The sequence below is a fragment of the Pyrgilauda ruficollis genome, unplaced genomic scaffold (genome assembly GCF_017590135.1).
Source record: "Pyrgilauda ruficollis isolate IOZ18807 unplaced genomic scaffold, ASM1759013v1 scaffold111, whole genome shotgun sequence".
Taxonomy (NCBI): domain Eukaryota; kingdom Metazoa; phylum Chordata; class Aves; order Passeriformes; family Passeridae; genus Pyrgilauda; species Pyrgilauda ruficollis.
In genome coordinates this window covers 1,315,480-1,338,214 of record NW_024509322.1, presented here as the reverse complement: position 1 = coordinate 1,338,214, position 22,735 = coordinate 1,315,480, and the positions used below count along the sequence as shown (strand labels likewise).

The following is a 22,735-nucleotide window of genomic DNA, read 5'->3' as shown; positions in this document are numbered from 1 at the left end:
TAAATATGGTTTTAGGTTATAACATAATGTTAAAATAGGAACTATGCTATGGGGGATAATTTTTTTAAAGAAAGGACTTGCACTGAGACAGCAGCCACAGGACACCTAAATATTTCAGAGAAAGAGAATTTATTTCTCCATTATCAGAACAAACTAACTTCTTCCTGCCTGGCTCAGCCCTGAAGAGGAAGAAGTTGACACTGACCAGACAGAATCCTGTGTTTGAATGGAATTTATGCATCAGGGATGAGGTGTATGAATATGCAACAGGCTGTTGCTTTTAAGGGTTAATCCTCTGTTAATGGGTGTCCTTTTTTGGGCTTGTGTTGCCCAGAAAAAGATACCTGGACTGCCCTTAACTCTTTGTGGTTTTTTTTTGTCTTGTATTGTCCTAATCTCAACTGTTCAAATTTTATTACTCTAATTATATTACTATTGTTATAACCGTTTTATTACGATTAAATTTTAAAAAATGTTAAAAACAAGTGACTGGTGTTTTTCACATTGTGCAAAAACCACCTTGGGACAAAGGGGAAGGGAAGGTTTTGGGATCACTTTGGTGCAGATAAGGCTTCCCTCTTTCAGCCAAGGAATTAAGGACTTGGAAGGGGAAAAGAAGCAAAGAGAAAGTTTCCCAAATATCATGGTTGTTGCTGTTTTTTGGCATTTGACCCAGCAGAACTTTGTTGCGTGTGAAAAATGAGTGTTTTATGATTGGCTTTTTGCAAATATTAAAATGGATATTGTATGTGTTGTGTTAGAAAGTTATGCTGTATTGATTTTCTCAAATAATGTGTTAAATATGGTTTTAGGTTATAACATAATGTTAAAATAGGAACTATGCTATGGGGGATAATTTTTTTAAAGAAAGGACTTGCACTGAGACAGCAGCCACAGGACACCTAAATATTTCAGAGAAAGAGAATTTATTTCTCCATTATCAGAACAAACTAACTTCTTCCTGCCTGGCTCAGCCCTGAAGAGGAAGAAGTTGACACTGACCAGACAGAATCCTGTGTTTGAATGGAATTTATGCATCAGGGATGAGGTGTATGAATATGCAACAGGCTGTTGCTTTTAAGGGTTAATCCTCTGTTAATGGGTGTCCTTTTTTGGGCTTGTGTTGCCCAGAAAAAGATACCTGGACTGCCCTTAACTCTTTGTGGTTTTTTTTTGTCTTGTATTGTCCTAATCTCAACTGTTCAAATTTTATTACTCTAATTATATTACTATTGTTATAACCGTTTTATTACGATTAAATTTTTAAAAATGTTAAAAACAAGTGACTGGTGTTTTTCACATTGTGCAAAAACCACCTTGGGACAAAGGGGAAGGGAAGGTTTTGGGATCACTTTGGTGCAGATAAGGCTTCCCTCTTTCAGCCAAGGAATTAAGGACTTGGAAGGGGAAAAGAAGCAAAGAGAAAGTTTCCCAAATATCATGGTTGTTGCTGTTTGTTGGCATTTGACCCAGCAGAACTTCAGGAGGAAAGGAGGAAACTTCAGGAGGAAGTTGTTGGCATTTGACCCAGGACACTTCAGAGGAAAACAAGGAGGCTCCCAGAACGGCCAGATCCAGATGCAGTTCATCTTGCAGGCTGAAAGGACAATTCATTAATAACGTTATTAATCTATTGGAAAGGAAATTCCATGCCCAAAGGGGCCGTGTTAATGGGAATTTCGTGTGGAAAAGGGGATGAGGCACCAGCCCAGGCCCAGGGCTGCAGCAAGGCCCTGGGGCTCTCACCCCACAGCACACCAGGGAACCCTGGAATGGTTTGGGATGGAAAAACCTCCCCAGGGCATCGAGTGCGCACCCTTCCCAGCTCCCTCAGCCTCTCCTCAGAGGATTTTCAGCACCCCCTCAGGGGCTCGGGTACGACACAGATCCAGGGACGGACATGACTACACTACCCAGCGCGCACCGCGCGCAAGGGTACGCCCATCCCGCTTCCTCCCTGCGCGGAGCATCACGGGACTTGTAGTCCTCTTGCCCTCCGTGAAGTTCGCCCCGATAAAGTTCCCTCACCTTTCCGGCTACCTGCCTCTCCCCGGCAGGGGCGGGCTGCGCCGTTTCCATGGCGACGCGCCGGCTCAGCCAATAGGGAGCGGCGTTCTACGGGCGGGGCCGCCCGGCGGGCCAATGGGGAGCGGCGTTGCTGCGGGGCGCGCTGGCAGCGTGCTCTCCGAGTCTCCTTGGGGCCGTCCGTGTGTCCGCGGGCCGAGATGGGCGGCGGCGGCAGCACCCGGCGCGTCACCTTCGAGGCGGACGAGAATGAGAATATCACCGTGGTCAAGGGCGTGCGGGTGAGCGCGGGGCCGGCCCGGCGCTCGGCCTCGGCCTGGCCGCGGCTCCCCTTCCCGCTGTCCCTCCCCCGCGTCCCCGTGGCTGCCGCCGCTCGCGTCCCGCTTCCCTCCCTGTCCCGCTGGGATTTCCCCTCTCTGTGGGGACAAGCAGCGTGCTGAGCCGTTCTAGGGGCACTGTGCGGCTGCGGGAGCGGCGTTTGTCTTTCCCTGACCTCCAGAGCGGAGCTGCTGCTCCTCCCTTTGCCGTGCCCCGCTGCCCTGCACGGCCGGGACCCGCCTTGTGTGCGTCCTGCGCCTCTGTGTGTCACCGCTCACCGCCTGCTGCGGCTTGGAGCGACACTAAACATCCCCCAGGGCCACCCCTGCCATGGCAGGGACACCTCTCACTGCCCCAGAGTCCAGCCTGGCCTTGGACATTGCAGGGATCCAGGGGCAGCCACGTCCCGTTCCAGGGCGGGTGGCAGGAATGCCAGCCCTGCTGGCTGTAATGTCGCAGCGAGAGCTTGTGACACGAGCAGCTTCGCTTAGAAGTGGCTTCCATGTCAGGAACCGCGTAGCTCCTACCAGGAGTGACAGTAATTTATCATTTATTGCCGTTTTTAGGGAGGAGAGGTGCAGGAGGAGCCCTGAGAGTTCGTTCTGTTTCAGCAAACTGATATTTTTTTTCCATTTCTGGTCGTTTAATGCTCTCTTGTAAATAGGTGACAGTGATATAAATGTAATACATTTTGTATATTCCATACAGAGTGCAGTTCATGTGCTCTCAAATTTGGCACAGCCTGCCCAGAGCAGCCCCTGGATCCCTGGAAGTGTCCAAGGACAGGGCTTGGAGCACCCTGGGACAGTGGAATGTGTCCCTGCCATGGCAGGGGGTGGAATTAAAACTCTTTAAGGTCCCTTCCAACCTAAATAATTCTGTGATTTAGTGACAGAGGTTAGAATCCAGAAGTCCTTAAGCTAATAATTCTTTCCCTTTTGTTAATTTTATCCATGGGCTTCCATTGGAAGTGGAGGCTGCTCTTAGCCTGATGGATTCTGCACAATCTGAGTATTTTTCTGTGCTTGTGTCAACATCAGAATGAACTTTGTGTTCCACTGTGACCACCTGTGTTGCACATGTCCTTTCAGGGCTTTCCCAGGATGAAATTCTTGCTGGGTCGAGTGCTGTGTACCTCAGAAAGGCAAATTAAATCAGTGAAAAAGGCAAAAGTACTGATTAATTACCAGCAACACACCCAAAGGTGTTCTTTCCTTTACTCTGTATCCTCTGTGAGAGACAAAATCATTTTATTCTGCCTTTTTGGGAGGTCAACAATTAGGGGCACTGCTCTGTGTTGGGGTTGAATTTTAGCAGCTGCCACGTGTTGCAGAGAAGCCCCAGCTGTGTTTTTATGAAGTTTTCTTGCATTTGGAGGGGAAATGGGGCCGAGGAGGAGCTGACTTTGCCTCGGTTGTGTTTTGCAGCTCTCCGACAGCGTCATCGACCGCATGAAGGAACCTTCCTCACCCCGTGGCAGGCAGCACCGAGGATCAGGTGCAGGTTTGCTGCTGCTTTTCTGCTTTTCATGTGGGAAAACAAATCAGATGTGCCCTTCAGAGCGTCAGAATGAACTCATTGCCCTTTCACAAAGATGATTTTTTTTGACATTAACTTCTCGGCTTGTAGACTGTAAGAGGAGTTCATTCCTCGTGGGTTTTTTTTCTGGATGATGTTCAAGTGTAAAACACAAATTAGAGTTGGTTTTCCACACTGTTATCCATTGTTAAAATCCAAAATTGTTGTCCAGAACGCCCCAGAGCATGCAAATACCCAAATATGTCTTAAGTTTTGAAAGGAGAACTCTTGGTCCTTTAATCAAAACTGACTTTTAGTTTGGGAAGTGTTGGAATCCTGGATGTTGAGAATTTTAAACTTTCTGAGCTTAAAGGCACAAGAGAACACTGCATTTGATCTAAGGCCATAAAACAAACTTCCAAAATTAATTAATAGTACTAAAATTACAAGTGTGTAGTTAGTTAAAAGTGTGTACTATCACAAAGTAAAAAACTTAAAGTTTAAAGTTTTAAAATATGAAACAAGATAGAAGTTTTAAAGTAAAAACAAATTATTCTTTTTTACCTTCTTTTTAATAAGTTTAAGTAATGGTTTGTAATTAAACAAAAAAGTCAACATTACCAACTTAAAAAAAATCAGTTAAGTCAAAGTGTTGGAATCCTGGATGTTGAGAATTTTAAACTTTCTGAGCTTAAAGGCACAAGAGAACACTGCATTTGATCTAAGGCCATAAAACAAACTTCCAAAATTAATTAATAGTACTAAAATTACAAGTGTATAGTTAGTTAAAAGTGTGTACTATCACAAAGTAAAAAACTTTAAGTTTAAAGTTTCAAAATACGAAACAAGATAGAAGTTTTAAAGTAAAAACAAATTATTCTTTTTTACCTTCTTTTTCATAAGTTGAAGTAATAGTTTGTAATTAAACAAAAAAGTCAACTTTACCAACTTAAAAAAAATCAGTTAAGTCAAAAAAGAAAATAATCTAAGTGTCCTTTCTTAATTAGATTGTTTAGTCTTAAAAAACCTTATACCAAAAAATGATTAACCATTTTGTACCTTACTAATAAAAAACTACCAAACTCATAAAGAATAATAAACACCTAAATCCAAACATAAACTACCATCTCAAGTACCTTTAATCCAGACCTCAGAAAACCAATAGGGAAGTTTTTGCTGAAAGACACTTCAGCAAAGATTAAAAGGAGAATGTGCTCTTTTCCTACCCTGGGAAGGTGGGAATAAGTGATGTACAGCTCACCTAGATCAATGGTTTTCTTAACTCCTTACATTTCAGTACTGAGGGCTCCTGAGACATTCCAGTTTTAAATTCTGTTTTTCATGCAGGATCCAGTTATCCAAAATTACTAATATCATCAGGACATGCTGCAACTCTTCAAAAACATTAAAAAAATTAAGAATCCTGGTTTTGCTGAGTGCTGCAATGTGCAGGAATAGCATGTCCTTAAGGATCTCCCACCTTCCCCAAATGTGTCCCTGAAAGCTTTCTCCTGTGTGACCCCACAACCAAAAGCTGAAGTTTCTTCTCCTAAAGTTCAGTGAAATCCTGGCTTGGTCTCCAATTAGAACCCAACCCTTGAAATCCTCCTTCCTGCACATCCCAATAACAGCTTTACAGGGTTCTCACTGACACAAGGTATCCTGAGCCACTGAAACTCCACCCAAACCCAGACAGCAACACGAAAAAAGACACCAAAGCACAAAAATTAATCCATGAAAACAAGCAAGGTGTGACCCAGCTCCTGAGGAGGCACCAGCAGGGCTCGTTTTACTGCACCCCTACACAATATTTTGGGACAGGGAGCCTTGGCTGATTTAATAAATAACATGTAATAATAATAATAAATTAAATTAATTAAATAAATCTAATAAATACAGTGGGGAAAAAAAAAGGAGAAAAACTCTCTGTGCCCTTAATAGAATCTGTTTCTGCAAAGGGACAAAAATCCTTCAGCACAGAGAGCAGGACACAGCTGCTGCATGGGTGAGGAGCAGTGGCAGAGATTGGAGCAGGTGATTTTTGGTCTCCCTGAAACCTGGGAAGTTCAAGCAAGGCTCTTCTCAGTGCTCCAGAAATGTTCACGAGAGCAGAATTCCCCAAGGACCTTCTGCCTGACAGGAAATCCCAACAAACTCAGCCCTGATTAAACACCAGTCCTGTGGCAGCCTTGCAGCAAGACTTGAGTAAACAGAATTCAGCATCTTTGTGTTTTCTGGAGCATAAATTTGGTTTCCTGTTAATTGGAATTGTCTATCCCAGAATCCCAGAATGGTTTGGTTGGATCTTAAAAGATCTCTTCATTCCCCCCACTTGCAATGGACAGGGAACTATGGGCTAAAATATTTCTGTTTTTTTTTAGTTAAAAGTGTGTACTATCACAAAGTAAAAAACTTAAAGTTTAAAGTTTTAAAATATGAAACAAGATAGAAGTTTTAAAGTAAAAACAAATTATTCTTTTTTACCTTCTTTTTCATAAGTTGAAGTAATAGTTTGTAATTAAACAAAAAAGTCAACTTTACCAACTTAAAAAAAATCAGTTAAGTCAAAAAAGAAAATAATCTAAGTGTCCTTTCTTAATTAGATTGTTTAGTCTTAAAAAACCTTATACCAAAAAATGATTAACCATTTTGTACCTTACTAATAAAAAACTACCAAACTCATAAAGAATAATAAACACCTAAATCCAAACATAAACTACCATCTCAAGTACCTTTAATCCAGACCTCAGAAAACCAATAGGGAAGTTTTTGCTGAAAGACACTTCAGCAAAGATTAAAAGGAGAATGTGCTCTTTTTTTACCCTGGAAAGGTGGGAATAAGTGATGTACAGCTCACCTAGATCAATGGTTTTCTTAACTCCTTACATTTCAGTACTGAGGGCTCCTGAGACATTCCAGTTTTAAATTCTGTTTTTCATGCAGGATCCAGCTATCCAAAATTACTAATATCATCAGGACATGCTGCAACTCTTCAAAAACATTAAAAAAATTAAGAATCCTGGTTTTGCTGAGTGCTGCAATGTGCAGGAATAGCATGTCCTTAAGGATCTCCCACCTTCCCCAAATGTGTCCCTGAAAGCTTTCTCCTGTGTGACCCCACAACCAAAAGCTGAAGTTTCTTCTCCTGAAGTTCAGTGAAATCCTGGCTTGGCTCCAATTAGAACCCAACACTTGAAATCTTCATTCCTGAACATCCCAATAACAGCTTTACAGGGTTCTCACTGACACAAGGTATCCTGAGCCACTGAAACTCCACCCAAACCCAGACAGCAACACGAAAAAAGACACCAAAGCACAAAAATTAATCCATGAAAACAAGCAAGGTGTGACCCAGCTCCTGAGGAGGCACCAGCAGGGCTCGTTTTACTGCACCCCTACACAATATTTTGGGACAGGGAGCCTTGGCTGATTTAATAAATAACATGTAATAATAATAATAAATTAAATTAATTAAATAAATCTAATAAATACAGTGGGGAAAAAAAAAGGAGAAAAACTCTCTGTGCCCTTAATAGAATCTGTTTCTGCAAAGGGACAAAAATCCTTCAGCACAGAGAGCAGGACACAGCTGCTGCATGGGTGAGGAGCAGTGGCAGAGATTGGAGCAGGTGATTTTTGGTCTCCCTGAAACCTGGGAAGTTCAAGCAAGGCTCTTCTCAGTGCTCCAGAAATGTTCACGAGAGCAGAATTCCCCAAGGACCTTCTGCCTGACAGGAAATCCCAACAAACTCAGCCCTGATTAAACACCAGTCCTGTGGCAGCCTTGCAGCAAGACTTGAGTAAACAGAATTCAGCATCTTTGTGTTTTCTGGAGCATAAATTTGGTTTCCTGTTAATTGGAATTGTCTATCCCAGAATCCCAGAATGGTTTGGTTGGATCTTAAAAGATCTCTTCATTCCAGCCCCCTGCAATGGACAGGGAACTGTGGACTAAAATATTTCTTTTTTTTTTTTTTTTTTAAATAGTAGATTTTTCATTGTGTCCCTGGATTTCATTATGGTGAAGAAATTATTCCAGATAAAGGATTTTTATGGAATAACACTTGCATGTCTTACCTGTTTCCTCTGCTGTTTGCTGTTCATGCTTAAATGTGAATTATGCCTATCAATAGTCCTGGGAGCAGGCTCCTGGGATTTTGGGATATGGGAGGGCTGTAAGGCCCCAGGAATTCTCTGCTAATTCACACTGTTGCACTTCTTGAGCTTTCATTTTTGTTTCTCTTTGTATTTGGGAAATAATGCTTTTAACATTTTTTGGTTGGTTAGTTTTTTGTTTGTTTTGGGTTTTTCTTTTAGTTGAAAGACTTGGAGTGAATCCAGAGTTCATCAGGGGGATGGAGCAGCTCTGCTATGAGGAAAGGCTGGGAAAAATGGGATTCTTCAGCCTGGAGAAGAGAAGTTTGGGGTGACCTCATTGTGCCTCAAAGAAAGATGGAGAGGACTGGGGACAAGGCCAGGAGGGACAGGACACAGGGAATGGCTCCCACTGCCAGAGGGCAGCCATGGATGGGATCTTGGCCATGAGGAATTCCTGGCTGGGCTGGAATTCCCAGAGCAGCTGGGGCTGCCCCTGCATCCCTGCAGTGCCCAAGGCCAGGCTGGACACTGGGGCTGGAGCAGCCTGGGACAGTGGCAGGTGTCCCTGCCATGGATGGGGTGGAATTAAAAGCTCTTTAAGATCCCTTCCCACCCCAACCATTCCAGGATTCCATGAATTGCTGGACTTTCTCAAGCTTGGAAAACGTTAAATGTATTTTTCTGTGAAGAACTTGTGATTTTGGGGAAGTGCTTGTGTATCCCAGACAAATAACACTTTACAAAAATAAGAAAAGATGTCTACAGGGAGAAACTTAGAGCTCTTAAACCCAGCCCTTTGTTCCAGGCAAGCCTCTGGTAGCTTTTGGTGGAGGAATAATGGATTAAGTTACATGGAAGAATGTGTGTCTTGTTGCCTGCCAATAATGATGAATTTATTGACTTCAGTTTGGGGTCAGAAATGAAATTACATCCACTTACACTGAAAGCTGACATCTAAAGACAATGTCTGAAAGCATCTCAGCTTGCTTGGCTCGCGTGCTGGCTTCTGAGTAATATTAAATGCACTAAAATATTTAACAAGTGTAAAAGACATCTTTCAAGTCTGTCTGTAATTCCTAAAGCAATATTGATGGAAAGTAATTTAGTCAGGCAACAAGGTTTATTTTTTTTTTCCTGGGTGTGTATTCTACCTAAAGCTTCAGACAGAGGGAATGGTTTAATTCATTTTAGCTTAGTACATATTGCAAAAACTAATAGTTTATTAGGGGGAAAAAAGAAGAATAAATGCTTAAATTATCAAGAGTGTCAGTAGCTCAGTAATTTTTTTTTCCTCCTTTGCAGAAAGAGATTCTATTAAGGGCACAGAGGGTTTTTCTCCTTTTTTTCCACCGTATTTATTATTATGTCCTCATTAAATAAATCAGCCAAGGCCGGGAGATCCTTAAGGACATGCTATTCCTGCACATTGCAGCACTCAGCAAAACCAGGATTCTTATTTTTTTTAATGTTTTTGAAGAGCTGCAGCATGTCCTGATGATGTTAGTAATTATCAGTGAGAACCCTGTAAAGCTGTTATTGGGATGTTCAGCAAGGAGGATTTCAAGGGTTGGGTTCTAATTGGAGACCAAGCCAGGATTTCACTGAACTTTAGGAGAAGAAACTTCAGCTTTTGGTTGTGGGGTCACACAGGAGAAAAGCTTTCAGGGACACATTTGGGGAAGGTGGGAGATCCTTAAGGACATGCTATTCCTGCACATTGCAGCACTCAGCAAAACCAGGATTCTTAATTTTTTTAATGTTTTTGAAGAGTTGCAGCATGTCCTGATGATATTAGTAATTTTGGATAGCTGGATCCTGCATGAAAAACAGAATTTAAAACTGGAATGTCTCAGGAGAAGTGAGAGGGAGGCTCTGCACTATTGCTTATGAGAATTATTTTGTGATTTCAGTTTTTGGGAGCACCTGGAAGTTTAGAGAGTTGGGCTGAATTTCTGCCAGTTAAGCAAGAATCATCTACAAATAAACCCTGGCAGTTCTTTGCCCTTTCATGTATTAATTGCTTCCATCCACCTTTTTGTTCCAACAGCACTTTTTCTCTGCATGAACTGAAAGATTAAATAAACTGACATTTGTGATGGCCCTTTCTAGAATTCCTCTTATTTTTAGAACAGGAAAAAACCCCAGAAGTTTGGCGGTGCCTGGGTTGATTCCCTTTGCTCTGAGACACCTGGAAAACTCAGGAAGTTCCTGATGTGGATTTTCCACTTTTCTTCCTGTGCCAGGAGCCAGAAGAGCTTGGGTTTTGCTTTTGTGTTTATTTGCCCTTCTCTATTTACAGCTCTGGGAATTCTTTCTAAAAAGAGTTTTAAATTTGTACTGGAAACCTGAAATAAATGGAGTAGAAGTCTCAGGCAACACTGAGATGGTTGTGGATCACTGATAGCCTGAAATGCCATGGTTTTCTCGACATAAATTAATATTACTATTATTAATAACAATTTTCATGACAATAATATATAATAATAAAATTAATACTAGTATATATTTCAATATTTGCATATCATTATATATTAATATATTTTTATATAATGGATATTATATATGTCAGTATATAATATTATATTCTATATTATTACATTCTATATAATTAAATATTTATTATATATAACAATATTTATATATCATATATTTATATAATGTTTTATAATAATAATTAATAATAATATTAATTTTCAGTGAGGTGCCTTGATATCCTTTGGATTAAAGGTATTGATGGAAGTGTTTTACCATCCAAAGGTGAAATGTTTTGTAACTCACCAGGTTACCAAAGGTGCCAAAGTTGTAGTGCTGGCAGTGGAACAGCAGATTTTTAGTGGAGCTTGGCTTTCCTATTATTGGATTGCCTGGGAATAGGGAAGATGTAATTCTGCATTGGAGTTGGAGGAAGTGCTGCAGAAATTAAAAAGTTTTTGCTGTCTAGGTGACGTGCAGGGTGCTCTGTGGGTGCTTTCAGGTGGCTGGGTAAGTCCTTGTCAAATAGTGCTGAAATTCCAGGGAAAAACTGGCAAATCAGGGGAGTTGAATATGGAAAATATCCATAATTGTGTAAAAGGAATGTGCCCCTGGATCCCTGGAATGCCCAAGGCCAGGCTGGGCACTGGGGCTGGAGCAGCCTGGGACAGTGAGAGGTGTCCCTGCCATGGCAGGGTGGCACTGGATGGCATTTAAGGTCCCTTCCCACCCAAACCATTCCATGAACATCTAGAACCTGCTGAATTTTCATCTTGCAAGGCATGAATGAAAAAGCTCCTCCTGTGTTCCCAACATTTGTCTCATTCCCAAGCAGCATTTTGAATATCCCCTGAAGCTTTTGGGATTTCAGCAGCCCTGCACCTCTGGGCTGCCTGGTTTTGGTGCTCTCTAAGTGATGAGACATCCCCTGGAATGAGGGATTTTACACTCAAGGCAAGCAGGAATAAAAGGCAAAAGGTGTTGGAACATCTCCTGCAAGTGTGATGTTTTTAACCTCTAATTGATGTTACAATGAACCTCATCTGCTCATTATCCTAACGTGGTGTGCAGTGATTTAAACCACCAGAAACTCCCCACCAGAACAGCTTAAAGATGTAATTAAATAGATTTAAACATGCTCCAAGAAATGGCACTTGTGTTAACATGAACCTAGAGTTTGACATGATACAAATTTGGGTTGGAGGAAGTTTTTTCCAGTGATGGGGAGGCCCTGGCAGAGGTTGCCCAGGGAAGCTGTGCCTGGCTCTGGGTTCCCTGGAAGTGCCCAAGGCCAGGCTGGAGCACCCTGGGATGGTGGGACTTGTCCCTGGCAGCTGAAAACACCAAATTCCATCCCAACCCATTCTGAAATTCGGTGTTTGTGGCACTGTGAAGTTTGGCCAGGCCAAATGTAGCAGGGGTTTCTCTGTCTCTCCCTTCCTCTTTCCGTTTCTTTCCTTGGAATTCAATCATCCTGCTCAACTCTGTATGGGAAAAGTGGCCCCTGTGTGGGAGGCATTGAAGGCTGGAATTGCAGTGAGTGATTCCCAATCCCCCTTCTGCTCCCACTGTTGCTTTATTGGTTGTTATTCAGTGTTGGAAAGGGAGCTAAAGAAACAAATCCTGAGGTTCCAAGGGTTCTGCAAATGGAGGAATATTGTAAATGCCAACAATCCCCATGGCAGGGAGGAATGATGCATTTGACTCCATCTTCTCAGAAGGCTCATTTATTACTTTATTATACTAAAAAATACTAAACTATAATATACTAAAGAATACAGAAAGGATACAGACAGAAGGCTAAAAGATAATAATAAAAACTTACTCTTTCCAGAGTCCTGACACAGCTTGGCACTGCTTGGCCAAAGAGTGAAAACAACTCACAGAACCCAAAGAAACAATCACCTGTGGGTAAACAATCTCCCACCACATTCCACATGAGCACAACACAGGAGAAGCAAATGAGATAAGAATTGTTTCCTTTTTCTCTGAGGCCTCTCAGCTTCCCAGGAGGAAAATCCTGGGCGAAGGGATTTTTCAGAGAATGTGAATGCCACAGAGGAATTCAGTGTTTCAGTCTGTGGGGTTGAGCTGTGGTTTTGTTTTCTTTCCCTAAAAGAGGGCCAGGGCAAAAGCCAATTTATCCCATGACTATTGTCAGATATCAGGGGGACATTTAATTGATTTAATGGTTTCTTATTTTACAACTGATGGAAAACTTGGGCTGTTCCAGATGAAATTTCAAGGAAGAGCCCTGGATGTGCCAGGTCCTGTCCTCATATGTGGAAGTAAATAGCTCTCAGGCACACTCATTGCAGTCACAGCCACTTTCTTCTATAGTTTTTGCCTTTTACAAATGATTTTCTGTGTTTGGCTTCTTGCAGAGAGGCAGAATTTATTTTTCAAGGAGCCTTCATTTAGAAATGTCGCTTTTTGTTTCCATCTATTCTTAGGAACAGGTAATTTTTATGTACTGCCTTCCATGTGCTTTTTGGGTCTCTGGTGGATTTGGGGAAATTAAATTTCATGCTATTCTGCTTTAGGCTGCCTGTGCTCTATTAGGGTTTGCTGAGTGCAGACGTTGCCTCTCCAAATCTTGTGTAGCACACAAATAAAGGGATTTTTGTCGTAGCTGCTGTTTAACAAGCACATCCAAAGTATTTGCTTAGCAATGGCTTGTGAGTTAAAAGTTAAAACCTTCTGCTTTTTCATGTGGGAGCATAAGATTTGTGCTTGTTAAAGCCTCATCTTCCAGTGCTTAGCAGGAAAATCATTTTGGAAAACAGCTGTTGGTGGCTGCTGTGTGATTTTTGTATTAATTTCTACTAAGCTCAGTTCAGGAGGAAGAGTTGAGTTCATGAAGCCCTTTGCAAAACATCAGGAAATAATGAGTTTTAAGGACTGGATCTTTATGCATTTATGCATGGAAGTGGCGCCATTCCTTTTACTAGTTCTGAGTAAATTGTTTTGTAGTTAAATCCTGGCAAAGCTTTAGGACTTTGAGCCCAGCCTTAGGCTGAGCTTGCTGTAAATGCAGCCAGAGTTTATCCACTGTTTACGAGCCAGACTTATGTGGTAGGATTTTTGAGTTTGGGGGTTTTTATGTATGTTAAAATTAATTAAAAACCTATAACAACATGTTTTGGGGTTTTTTCCCATCAATTTTTTCTTCATTTTGGTTACTTTATGCATTGAAAATCAGAAAATGCCTGTTTGGGACCCATTTGTCGTGGTCTTTGTTAGAAATGTCCCATGTGTGTTCTTGCAGAATTGTCTCTTTTCTGTCCTATTCCTCCTTTGTCCTTCAGAGACCTTCCTGGGATTATAGGTCAGAAAGCTCAGATAGTTGGCTCAGATAAAGAGCTTTGTAATTTAAGGGATTGTTGGAATAGAAGTCATTTGGAGCAGTTTGAATGATTGTTTTTTTTTTTAATCTTGAAGAACAAAATAAAAACCATTGACCATTTTAAGGAGATAAACTCAATGAGTAAATTAGAGCTGTTTGATTTCACCAACACGACTCTTGATAGCACCAAGCAAGGAAATTGTCATTCTGCTGTGTAGAATCCTCTCTGGTTTTATAGTACAACAGATATTCTTATCCAAATTTATCTCTGCACTGACTGGAGGAGCAGAGGAGTTTAAGTGCATTTGTTTCCTCTGTATTATTGAAAAATAGCACTTGTTAGATATAACACCACTTCAGCAGCACGACGAGACCTCCACGTAATAAAACCTTTAGTTTTAATAGTAAATTGCTACTTTTCTTCCCAGCCCAATTTATTTACAGCCAGAAACTCCTCAGTGTGGTAGAAAAAACCACTTTAAATGGACGATTTAATCGCATTAAGATGAAAAGAAAAGCTTTGTTTTATTCTTTCATCTTCAGGCTGCAGCAAAATGTTCCTAAAGCTCTTCATCACTTGTCAGCTAAGGCAGGTTAAGTGTTTTGTTGGTGCTGCTGCTTGAAAGCTTTGTGCAGTTGTTTTTTAGTTAAACAGGAGGTACCACTTAGAGATCCTTTTCCTCAGCCTTGGGGGAATGGGAAAAACTTTTATTGCCACCGTTTTTTCCCCCATCCTGCTTTGCTTTGTGTTCTGAACTCCTTGACTTTCAGTGATGTCATATTAAAGATTTGGGCAACACCAGGCTGAAAACTAGGCTTCAGATATTCCTGCCTGTTGGATGAAATTGAAATTTAAGGAGTAAGGAAAGGCCATTTCTTCCTTTTTTTTTTTTTTTTTTTTGCAAGGTTTATTGTGTGCCTCTGGCAATGCTTCACAGAGGCAATTTATCAGATTCTCATTTTTAGCTTCATTAACCACGTTTGATTTCACCTCATGTTAATCACATAAAAACAAGCATTTAATCTCAGCTGCTTTTTTAGGGTTGGAGATGGTGGCTCTTCCCAGAAAGGTTCTGCTTCTCCTTTTATCTCTGGAACTTTTTTAGTGAAGGAGTTGAATGGTTTGTCCAAGATGCTTCACTTTTGGTTTCCTTCTGTTATGTTTGCCCAAATTATCCAATCACAAATAAAAGGCCAAACAAAATTAAATGTAATAATAATTTTAATGAAATTTAAATGAAATAGTTTAAAATATATAAAATTGAATACATTTAATAAATTGGCAGTGTAATTTGGTTATAATAAAATATAGTTTGGTTCGGGTAATGACTTATAAGCAAAATTACCGCGGGGTACGGAGTGCGAGGGCCTTGGGACCCCTGCCACCTCACGTACAAGCTTGCCAAGCCCAAAATTCCCCCCTTTATACTGTCTATTATCAGCATCCCCTCCTATTTTCGATTCATCACTCTGGTGTCTACACCCTCCTCTTCATCTTCACCGCGCATGCGCCACCGTCTTTTAGGGGGTCGCACCTCTCTTTGGGGGTCGTCCAGATGAAGGCCGCTCCTCTTCCTCAGGTGTCCTTTATTTCACCTTTGGGTTACACATGCGCACCAAGCTAATATCATATATGCCAAACCAAAATTATATAAGCCAATATAATAAATCTTATAAATTAACATATTTCTGAGTTCCACCCAAGTTTTCCCTCTTTCAGTTAATTTTAGCAAGCTTTATCTGACTCCTTTTCCTGCCTCGAACATCTGCAGAAAATAATGGGGGGGTGGACCCTTCCCCTCCGCTTTCTTAGCTTTTTACCTTTTTAACCATTTTGTTATCTCTAAATATTGATTACTATATCCATATTGATTACTGTTTCAATTTTATCAGCACGAATCACACCTATTTATCACACTTCTTTGCTTTTCCTCCTTTCTTTTTCCTCCTCTTCCTCCTTTCCTTTTGTTCCCTTCCCTTCCTTTTCTTCCTTTCCTCCTCTCATTTTGTTCCCTTCCTTTCCTTTTCCTCCTTCCTTTCCCCTTCTCCTTTCTTTTTTCTCCTTTTCCTTTCTTTCCTTTTCCCCCTCCTCTCCTTCTCTCCTTTTCCCCCTTCCATGAGAGGGAGGCAGTTTATCCTTGACAAATATCTCCATTATCCCCAGTCCTACTGATCGACATTTCTCAACATGGGGAGATGGCACCCATTTAGGAAATTTAAGGAGGAAAAAAAGGAATACCAGGAGAAATGGGTAGGAAGAATTAAAAGGCAGTGGTTATTCAGAAGAGTGGTTTTGGTGTTAATCAGAAACCTAAGGAAGCTGGAATTTTTGGAGGAGCACCACTGACACCAGATCACGTTGGTCAAAACTCGGTGGTTTTGTGTTTCAGTGTTGAACACATTTATTTTTGTTTTTATTCTTCTCTGTTGGCAGAAGAAAATAGAATGTTCCACTCAAATTGAACCTCAGGAATTACTGAATTATCTGGGAGCATCTTTGTGATAATCAAACTATTCTTTCTCCTTAAGATTTTCCTATTTCACCTCTTCAGTTTTTTTTTTTTTCCCTCAGTAGTACCTTGGTTTTATTCCTGCTTACAATTTGTAACACTAAAAAACCATCATTTCTAGTAAGTATTGCATCAGCTGAGACCAATCATTGGCACAAGTGATTTTGATGAGCAGATCTCATTGCAGATCATTAAAAATGCAGGTGTTGGATTAATGATGTTGTAAGAATTCCAGGCATTTCAGCATTATCTTTTATTTTTATACAATTTCAGAATAATGAAAATAACCATAAACATCATAATTACATATTGTTTACAGCCTTTTTTCAGTTATTATTAAAAGCAGCAATGCAGGCCTGAATATTGGGCTGAAAACACACATTTCAAAGTTGACAATACTGTAGCTCTGTGCTGATAATTCAATAAAAAAAGCTGGTTTAGCTGGAGTTGGAGAAAAAACATCACAAAGTGTGTAAATCACCTCCAGTTTCCTTGAGAGAAATAAATCCTTTCTAGGAGTTACTTGAGGGTGCAGATATTTGACATGTGAATATTGGCTATTTCTAAGCTGACTTCTTGGCTCCTGCTGTTAATATTACATGAAATAAATCTTTTCCCACTTGGTCACTGAATTCACTTCCAGATTATTCTCCAAAATAAACAAGCTGCTGTATGGCCTGTTGGACTATGGAAATCTCGTCTTCAAGGCAAAAAATTCTTGGAAATTCTCTTTTTTAAAAGTGATTCTCATGTCCAGGATGTTGTACAAATATTTAAATTCTTTCCCTCATCCCTTTCTCCAGTCAGCAGTTCCAAACCTGAACGTGCTGGAGTTTCCATCAGAGCTGAATAAACAAATTGTACAATTATGGTTTTCTCTGCTCTGCTGGATCCTTTGTAGCAGCCTCTTGTTATCACCTGACTGAATGAACAGGAGATGAGATTTGAGCACACCACAACAGCTGCTAAAGATCCACTTATTTCTCACTGCTGCTTTCTTTGTCCCCAGTTTGAGATGGAGTGATTGCTTTCAGAATCTGTGCTGCCTTTTGGTGCCCCTGTCATCGATAAATGAAATTAGGACTTGATATGGAGATAGTCACCTTTTTTACTTTGCTCAATATTCAGCTTCTTCTGGGAAAAATTTTAAAATCCCTTTAAAATGTAGTGCTCAGGTGTTAAATGGCTTTAAATGTACAATGTGGAAGTTTGATATCCTGATTTATCTTCCCATGCAACTCTAACCACTGAGAAATCTGTTTAATTGGATCAGAAGAGCTATTGATGAGTGTTATCTTCTTTTTTCTTTCATTAACCTTTACCTGTAAGGACACCTCACTGCTTGTTTTTTTTTCACAAAAAAAAAAAAAAAAAAAAAGGATTATGGACTCTTATGTTTTTCTCTCCCAGAACAGCTTTTAAAGTTATTAACCTGTTTTATCCACAGAGGTAGATTTCTCAAGGATAATTAATTTATTGACATGTTTTTTTAAAATCTTGTGGATGGGTTGGTGTCAGTGGCACTGTTGCAGAGTTTTGTGGCATTCATAAAAGCTTCCTCAGAGGGATGTGCTCAGGACAGATGGGGAAAATTCATACTGGAAGTGGATCTGCTGCAGAATGGTTACAAAACCTCTCTTAAAGCACTTTTTCCACCATTGTTGTCCACTTTCTTTTTCCATCATTTTGTCTTTTCCTGGTTTAATTGTAGATTTGCTTCTCTGACTCTCACCTCTTCCCCTTCCACCTGACCAATGCTTTCAAAATTCTGCATTATTCTTCCCATCCTCCTTCTTGCTGAATTTCCTCACTCATTTAGATTGGCAAAGACCCTTAAGATAATAGAATTATGGGCTGCTTTCCTTGGAAGGACCTTAAAGATCATTTTGTGCCTTGGGCAGGGACACTTTTCACCATCCCAGGCTGCTCCAAGCCCCATCCAGCCTGGCCTTGGGCACTGCCACGGATCCAGGGGCAGCCACAGCTTCTGTGGCAGCCTGTGCCAGGGCCTCACCACCCTCATGGGGAAGATTTTTTCTCCTGATGAAAGCACCAGAGTTTTGAATCTTCCTGCGGTTTAAAATGGGTTTTTAAATCTCTTATCTCCTGGATTTTTGTTGGTTTTGAAGCTTGAGTGGAATTGCCCATTCCAGAGTGGGTGGTTTCCTATGATGGTTTGGGATGGCAGCCTCATAATTTAAATTCTATTCCAAGGTCCATCAGATGAAGTCATAGAAGGACATCGTGTGCTTGTAGAGTCCATCTGTAAAGGGGCTCATTTTGGTGATTATTCCAATTTAACTGACCTGAGAGGTGTGAACTTGGATGCATTAATTGAAAAACTTTGGAATGGACCACCTAGCACTGGGAAAAGGGAACCTTCCTCTCCAGCTGGCCCTGAGTACCTCTCCAGCTGAATAATAATAATAATAATAATAATAAATGTGGGGAGTGGAGGCTCCATGGGGTGATCCTTGTGGTCAGCTCCTTTGGGGACATGGCGTGGGTGAATCCACATTCTTCTGCAAAGGGCAGGGCTGGGCTTTGGGATCCACTTGAGTTATTCCAGGCCTCAAAGGTTATTTCTGAACCTGATAAATTTGGTGGAGCTGGCAGGTGGCTCCTGGGAGGATCTGGGCTGGCTGCGGCAGGAGGGAAAGGTGGGTACCCTGTGCCAATGTCCCCACCTTAAAAAAAGAATTTATGTCACACACATTTGATCTATGACATCAAGGAACAGCTTAATGAATGGCTTTAATTAATATGAGTCGGAATTAATGCTGGGTGCAGGTTTGGGGTGTGCTGATCTCTAAAAGCCACTTGTCCCACAAAGAGTTGGAATGTGAGCATTTGACAGTAAAATTCCGTGCCTGGAGCCTGTGTTCCTGCCCATGGGAAGGTATAAAAATACCCTCCCTGGAGGCCTCTGTGAGTGAGTGATGAGCAGCTTTGTGATCTCCTTATTCTGCCCAAAGTGGCTCCAGTGCAGAGCTGAAATTGGGGAAGGATGACTTTTCAGTGCCACTGATAGTGCACAATCACAGCTGGAGATTCCTCCTTAGAGGTGATGGTGGCAGATGAGCTGAACATCAAAATTTCCTATTTTTGGAGCCCTGGCAGTGCAGGGAGGCCCATTTGGGGCTGTTGGACTGAGCAGGAGTTGTTGGCAATTCTTTGCCATTAGTGGTGACTTCTAAGAGATGTTTCAGTTAAAAAACCCTCTTTACTTATCTGCTACGTGTAAAAATCCTTAATTATTTTCCTGCCCTCTGCAGTGGTAGAAGGAGTTTGTTGAAATACATGTGAAAGAATTTAAAACAGATTTTTTTCCAAGAAGATGAAAAGAACACCAGTAAATTTCCCTTCACTGTCAGATAAAACAGCTTTACAATAAACTTCTGAACCATAGAGATCAGGAACTGGACAACTTAAATTGTCCTGAAAGGACACCACATGCTTAATCTTCTTGAAAGCAGAATCATCAAATCCTTCTTATCGTTGCTTACAATATGATTATTATTTTTTTAATGTTGAATTACAGAATGCTGACGCTTTCATCCATTGTGTTCCACAGAAAAGCCTTCCACTGTGTGTGGAGCAGGGATTACTAAAACAGCTGAAATGGGAATTTTCTCCACTGCTGTATTCAGTTGAAGGCAGGGATGGTATTTTATAGGTGTTTGATACTTCTGTTTCATTATTTTTATTAATTATTTTAAATTAACAGGAGGGCAAAATGATTTATGGCTAAACAGCTGCTGAAATAAGTTATTATCTCTATATTTGATTACAGAGTTGGGGAGTAGGATGGGTTATGAAGAAGGTTTGGTTGAAATAATTCCCTCTCTTCCAGGGGTATCGAGAACACTTGAAAAAGTCACATTAAAACTCCACAGAGTCATTTATCCACACAGCAGGAGTTCCTGCAGAAACTAAAAATTAGGGGAATTTTTATTAACTGGCTTTTTTAACTCACTGCACTCATTGGTGGGAAATACCTGATTTTATGGGCTCTCACATATTTTGAGTTGTATTGAACATTTTTCGTGTTTCTTCTCTTGCACAGCATCTCTGTGTCTGTCACCTGTTTATCAAATTAAAGTCTGCCAAGACAGGATATTTCAAAATACAAAAAATATGTCAAACCCACATATTTTTGGTAGTGTGACTCTCAGAAATGAATTATTTTTGTAAAACAGAGCTGTTAGCAGAGGCAGGTAAAATCTAATCCAAAGAATCACAGGGGAAAACCTCCTCATCCTGTTTTTTCCAACCCCCTCAGAAATCCAGTGTGATTTGCTTTATCCCATTATTAACGGGATATTGAAAGGAGAATATTCCAAATATAATAGGAACTGACTTTTTGTTATTTCTAAACCATGCACTGTCTTGTTTCTAATTGAAATTAGTATAAATTGATTGATACCCACATTTACATTGGAAAATAGGGAATGTAATCTATGCAAGAGCGCCTTTGGAAAGTAAAATATTAAATATTTTAAAATTATGCAGACTTAATTGCATTGTTTTTGTATTTCATTAGCCTATGAGCTCATCTGAAATATTCCTGCACATTACCAATATTTAACAGTTAATAAAAATTTCTGTCCTTGGAGGGGAGCTTTGTTTGTACTGAACTCCTGATTGGAAAAAATGCCTGGAATTGGGAATTTTAGTGGAAAAGTTGCTGGATGTGTTGGTAGTTAAAACTGTATGAATCTGAAAGTAGAGTTTATTTTTGAGAATGCTCTTTAAAAATAATAATATTTAAGGAAACCCACAGCAGTTTAAATGCTGGGTTTAAAAGCACAGAAATGTCTTTTTTAGTGGTTTTAGGGTTTTCTTTCTGCTGGTGCACTGAAGGAATGGTTCATTATTGTTTCATTGAGTGCAGGGCTAATTTGGGTTATTTATAAGGTTAAAGATCAGGTACAGCAGTATTTGAAACCCACTACATTTTAAAATAATTCCCCATTTTCTCTCCTATGCTGCTCACTGCAAATCCAGGGCTCTATGAGAACTAAAAATTAAAGGAAAGCAGGGGAGATTTCATGGTGTTGCTGATTTAAACACACCAAATACCTTTCCTAGAGCTTTAATTGACATTTTAATCATCTCTTCTACTATCCCAGGGTGCTCCAAGCTGCATCCAGCTCAACCTTGGACAATTCCAGGGATGAGGCAGCCACAGCTTCCCTGGGCAGTGTCTGAGGGAACAATTTCTTCTGTTCTTACTGAAGATTTTTGGGTGACCTGTGGAAATTAGATATGGACCAAAGCAGAGCTCTTACTAGGCAGAAAGAATAAATCAAGGCTATTTGCATCTGGAGTTGAAATGGGGGTGGGAAATAGTTTTAATTGTGGAAGAACCCTGATGTGTGTGAGCTGGGAAGGCACCAGGCACGTGGGCTTCCTGATCCAATATTTATGAGCCTTAATGCACAATCAGGAATTTTCCTGGTGACATCTTCATTAATTCCCTCAAAGCTGCCACTGCCCTGTGCCAGCAGCTGAGGCAGATGATGGAGCTGGAGACCAAAGGATCTGGTTATATTCCCATTTCCTGATATTGCTACTTAAAGGGATGGGAGAACTTCCCCTTGGATGGATCCATGGTTTGGCTGCCCTGAAGTTGATTTTCAATGCCAGATGCCAGAGGTGAAAGCCAGAAACTGCAGGAATTCACTGGGATTTGGTTTTTCCAGTCTTCCCATGGTTGGGAGGTCCCTTGGAGCTGTGTTCTCTGTTTGGGGAGTGTTTCAAAGGAATTGTTGTGTGAAGTCCGTGAATTTTGGTGGAAGTGAAAGAGATTTTAGCGAAGTTTATCCTGGCTTGAAGTGTGGTTGATTGAGCACGGTGCTGGAGGAGGTGTGGAGGTGCCTCGTTTTTGACTAATATTTCATATTCTTTAATTCTTTACATCCTATCTTTTCCTTCAGCCTTCCTTCTCATGTTGCTTAAGTCCAGAGGAGGCCACAAATTTAATAAAGGGACTGGAACACCTACAGAGAAGACTGAATGAAGAAATGCTGAAATCTGCTTTTTCACAATGGTACAGGACAAGGGGGAATGGCCTTAAGCTGGAGGAGGGTGGGTTTAGATTACACTTCAGGAAGAAGCTGTCTTTCAGACTTTTCCTGAAGAATTAGTGGACAAATAAGAAAAGTCAGGGTGCTGTTTCCAGAGGCCACCAAAATGGCAAACCCTCCTTGTGCCTGGACAGTCCCTGCTTGGTCTGCCCAGATCCTGGCAGGAGCTTGCTGGATTTTATCACTGCTCACCCTGTCTGGATCCCAGACTCCCACCAAAGCTTCTTCCTCAGTGCCTTCCACATCTGGACAGGGGAGAGAAAACAATTAATAGAATTTCCATGGAATCTCTTGGGAATGTGAGCTCTGGAGCAGCTCCTGGGTTTCTGCAGGGCTATTCTTCTACTATTCTCACTGCA

At 40.9% G+C, this 22,735-nt stretch overlaps 1 protein-coding gene across 2 annotated transcripts in view; it reads left to right on the top strand.

Moving 5' to 3' along the window:
* Window positions 1-2,109: 2,109 nt before the first annotated feature.
* CHCHD3 (coiled-coil-helix-coiled-coil-helix domain containing 3) overlaps window positions 2,110-22,735 on the top strand; it is a 128,456-nt gene continuing 107,830 nt past the window's right edge. Inside the window, exons 1-2 of one of the 2 annotated variants that reach the window (XM_041477435.1) lie at window positions 2,110-2,306; window positions 3,771-3,840. In XM_041477435.1, coding sequence (XP_041333369.1) covers window positions 2,226-2,306; window positions 3,771-3,840 — 151 coding nt within the window. In that variant the 5' untranslated portion in view covers window positions 2,110-2,225. Of the gene's footprint in view, window positions 2,307-3,770; window positions 3,847-22,735 lie in introns of both variants that reach the window. The other variant, XM_041477426.1, reaches the window with a different exon arrangement.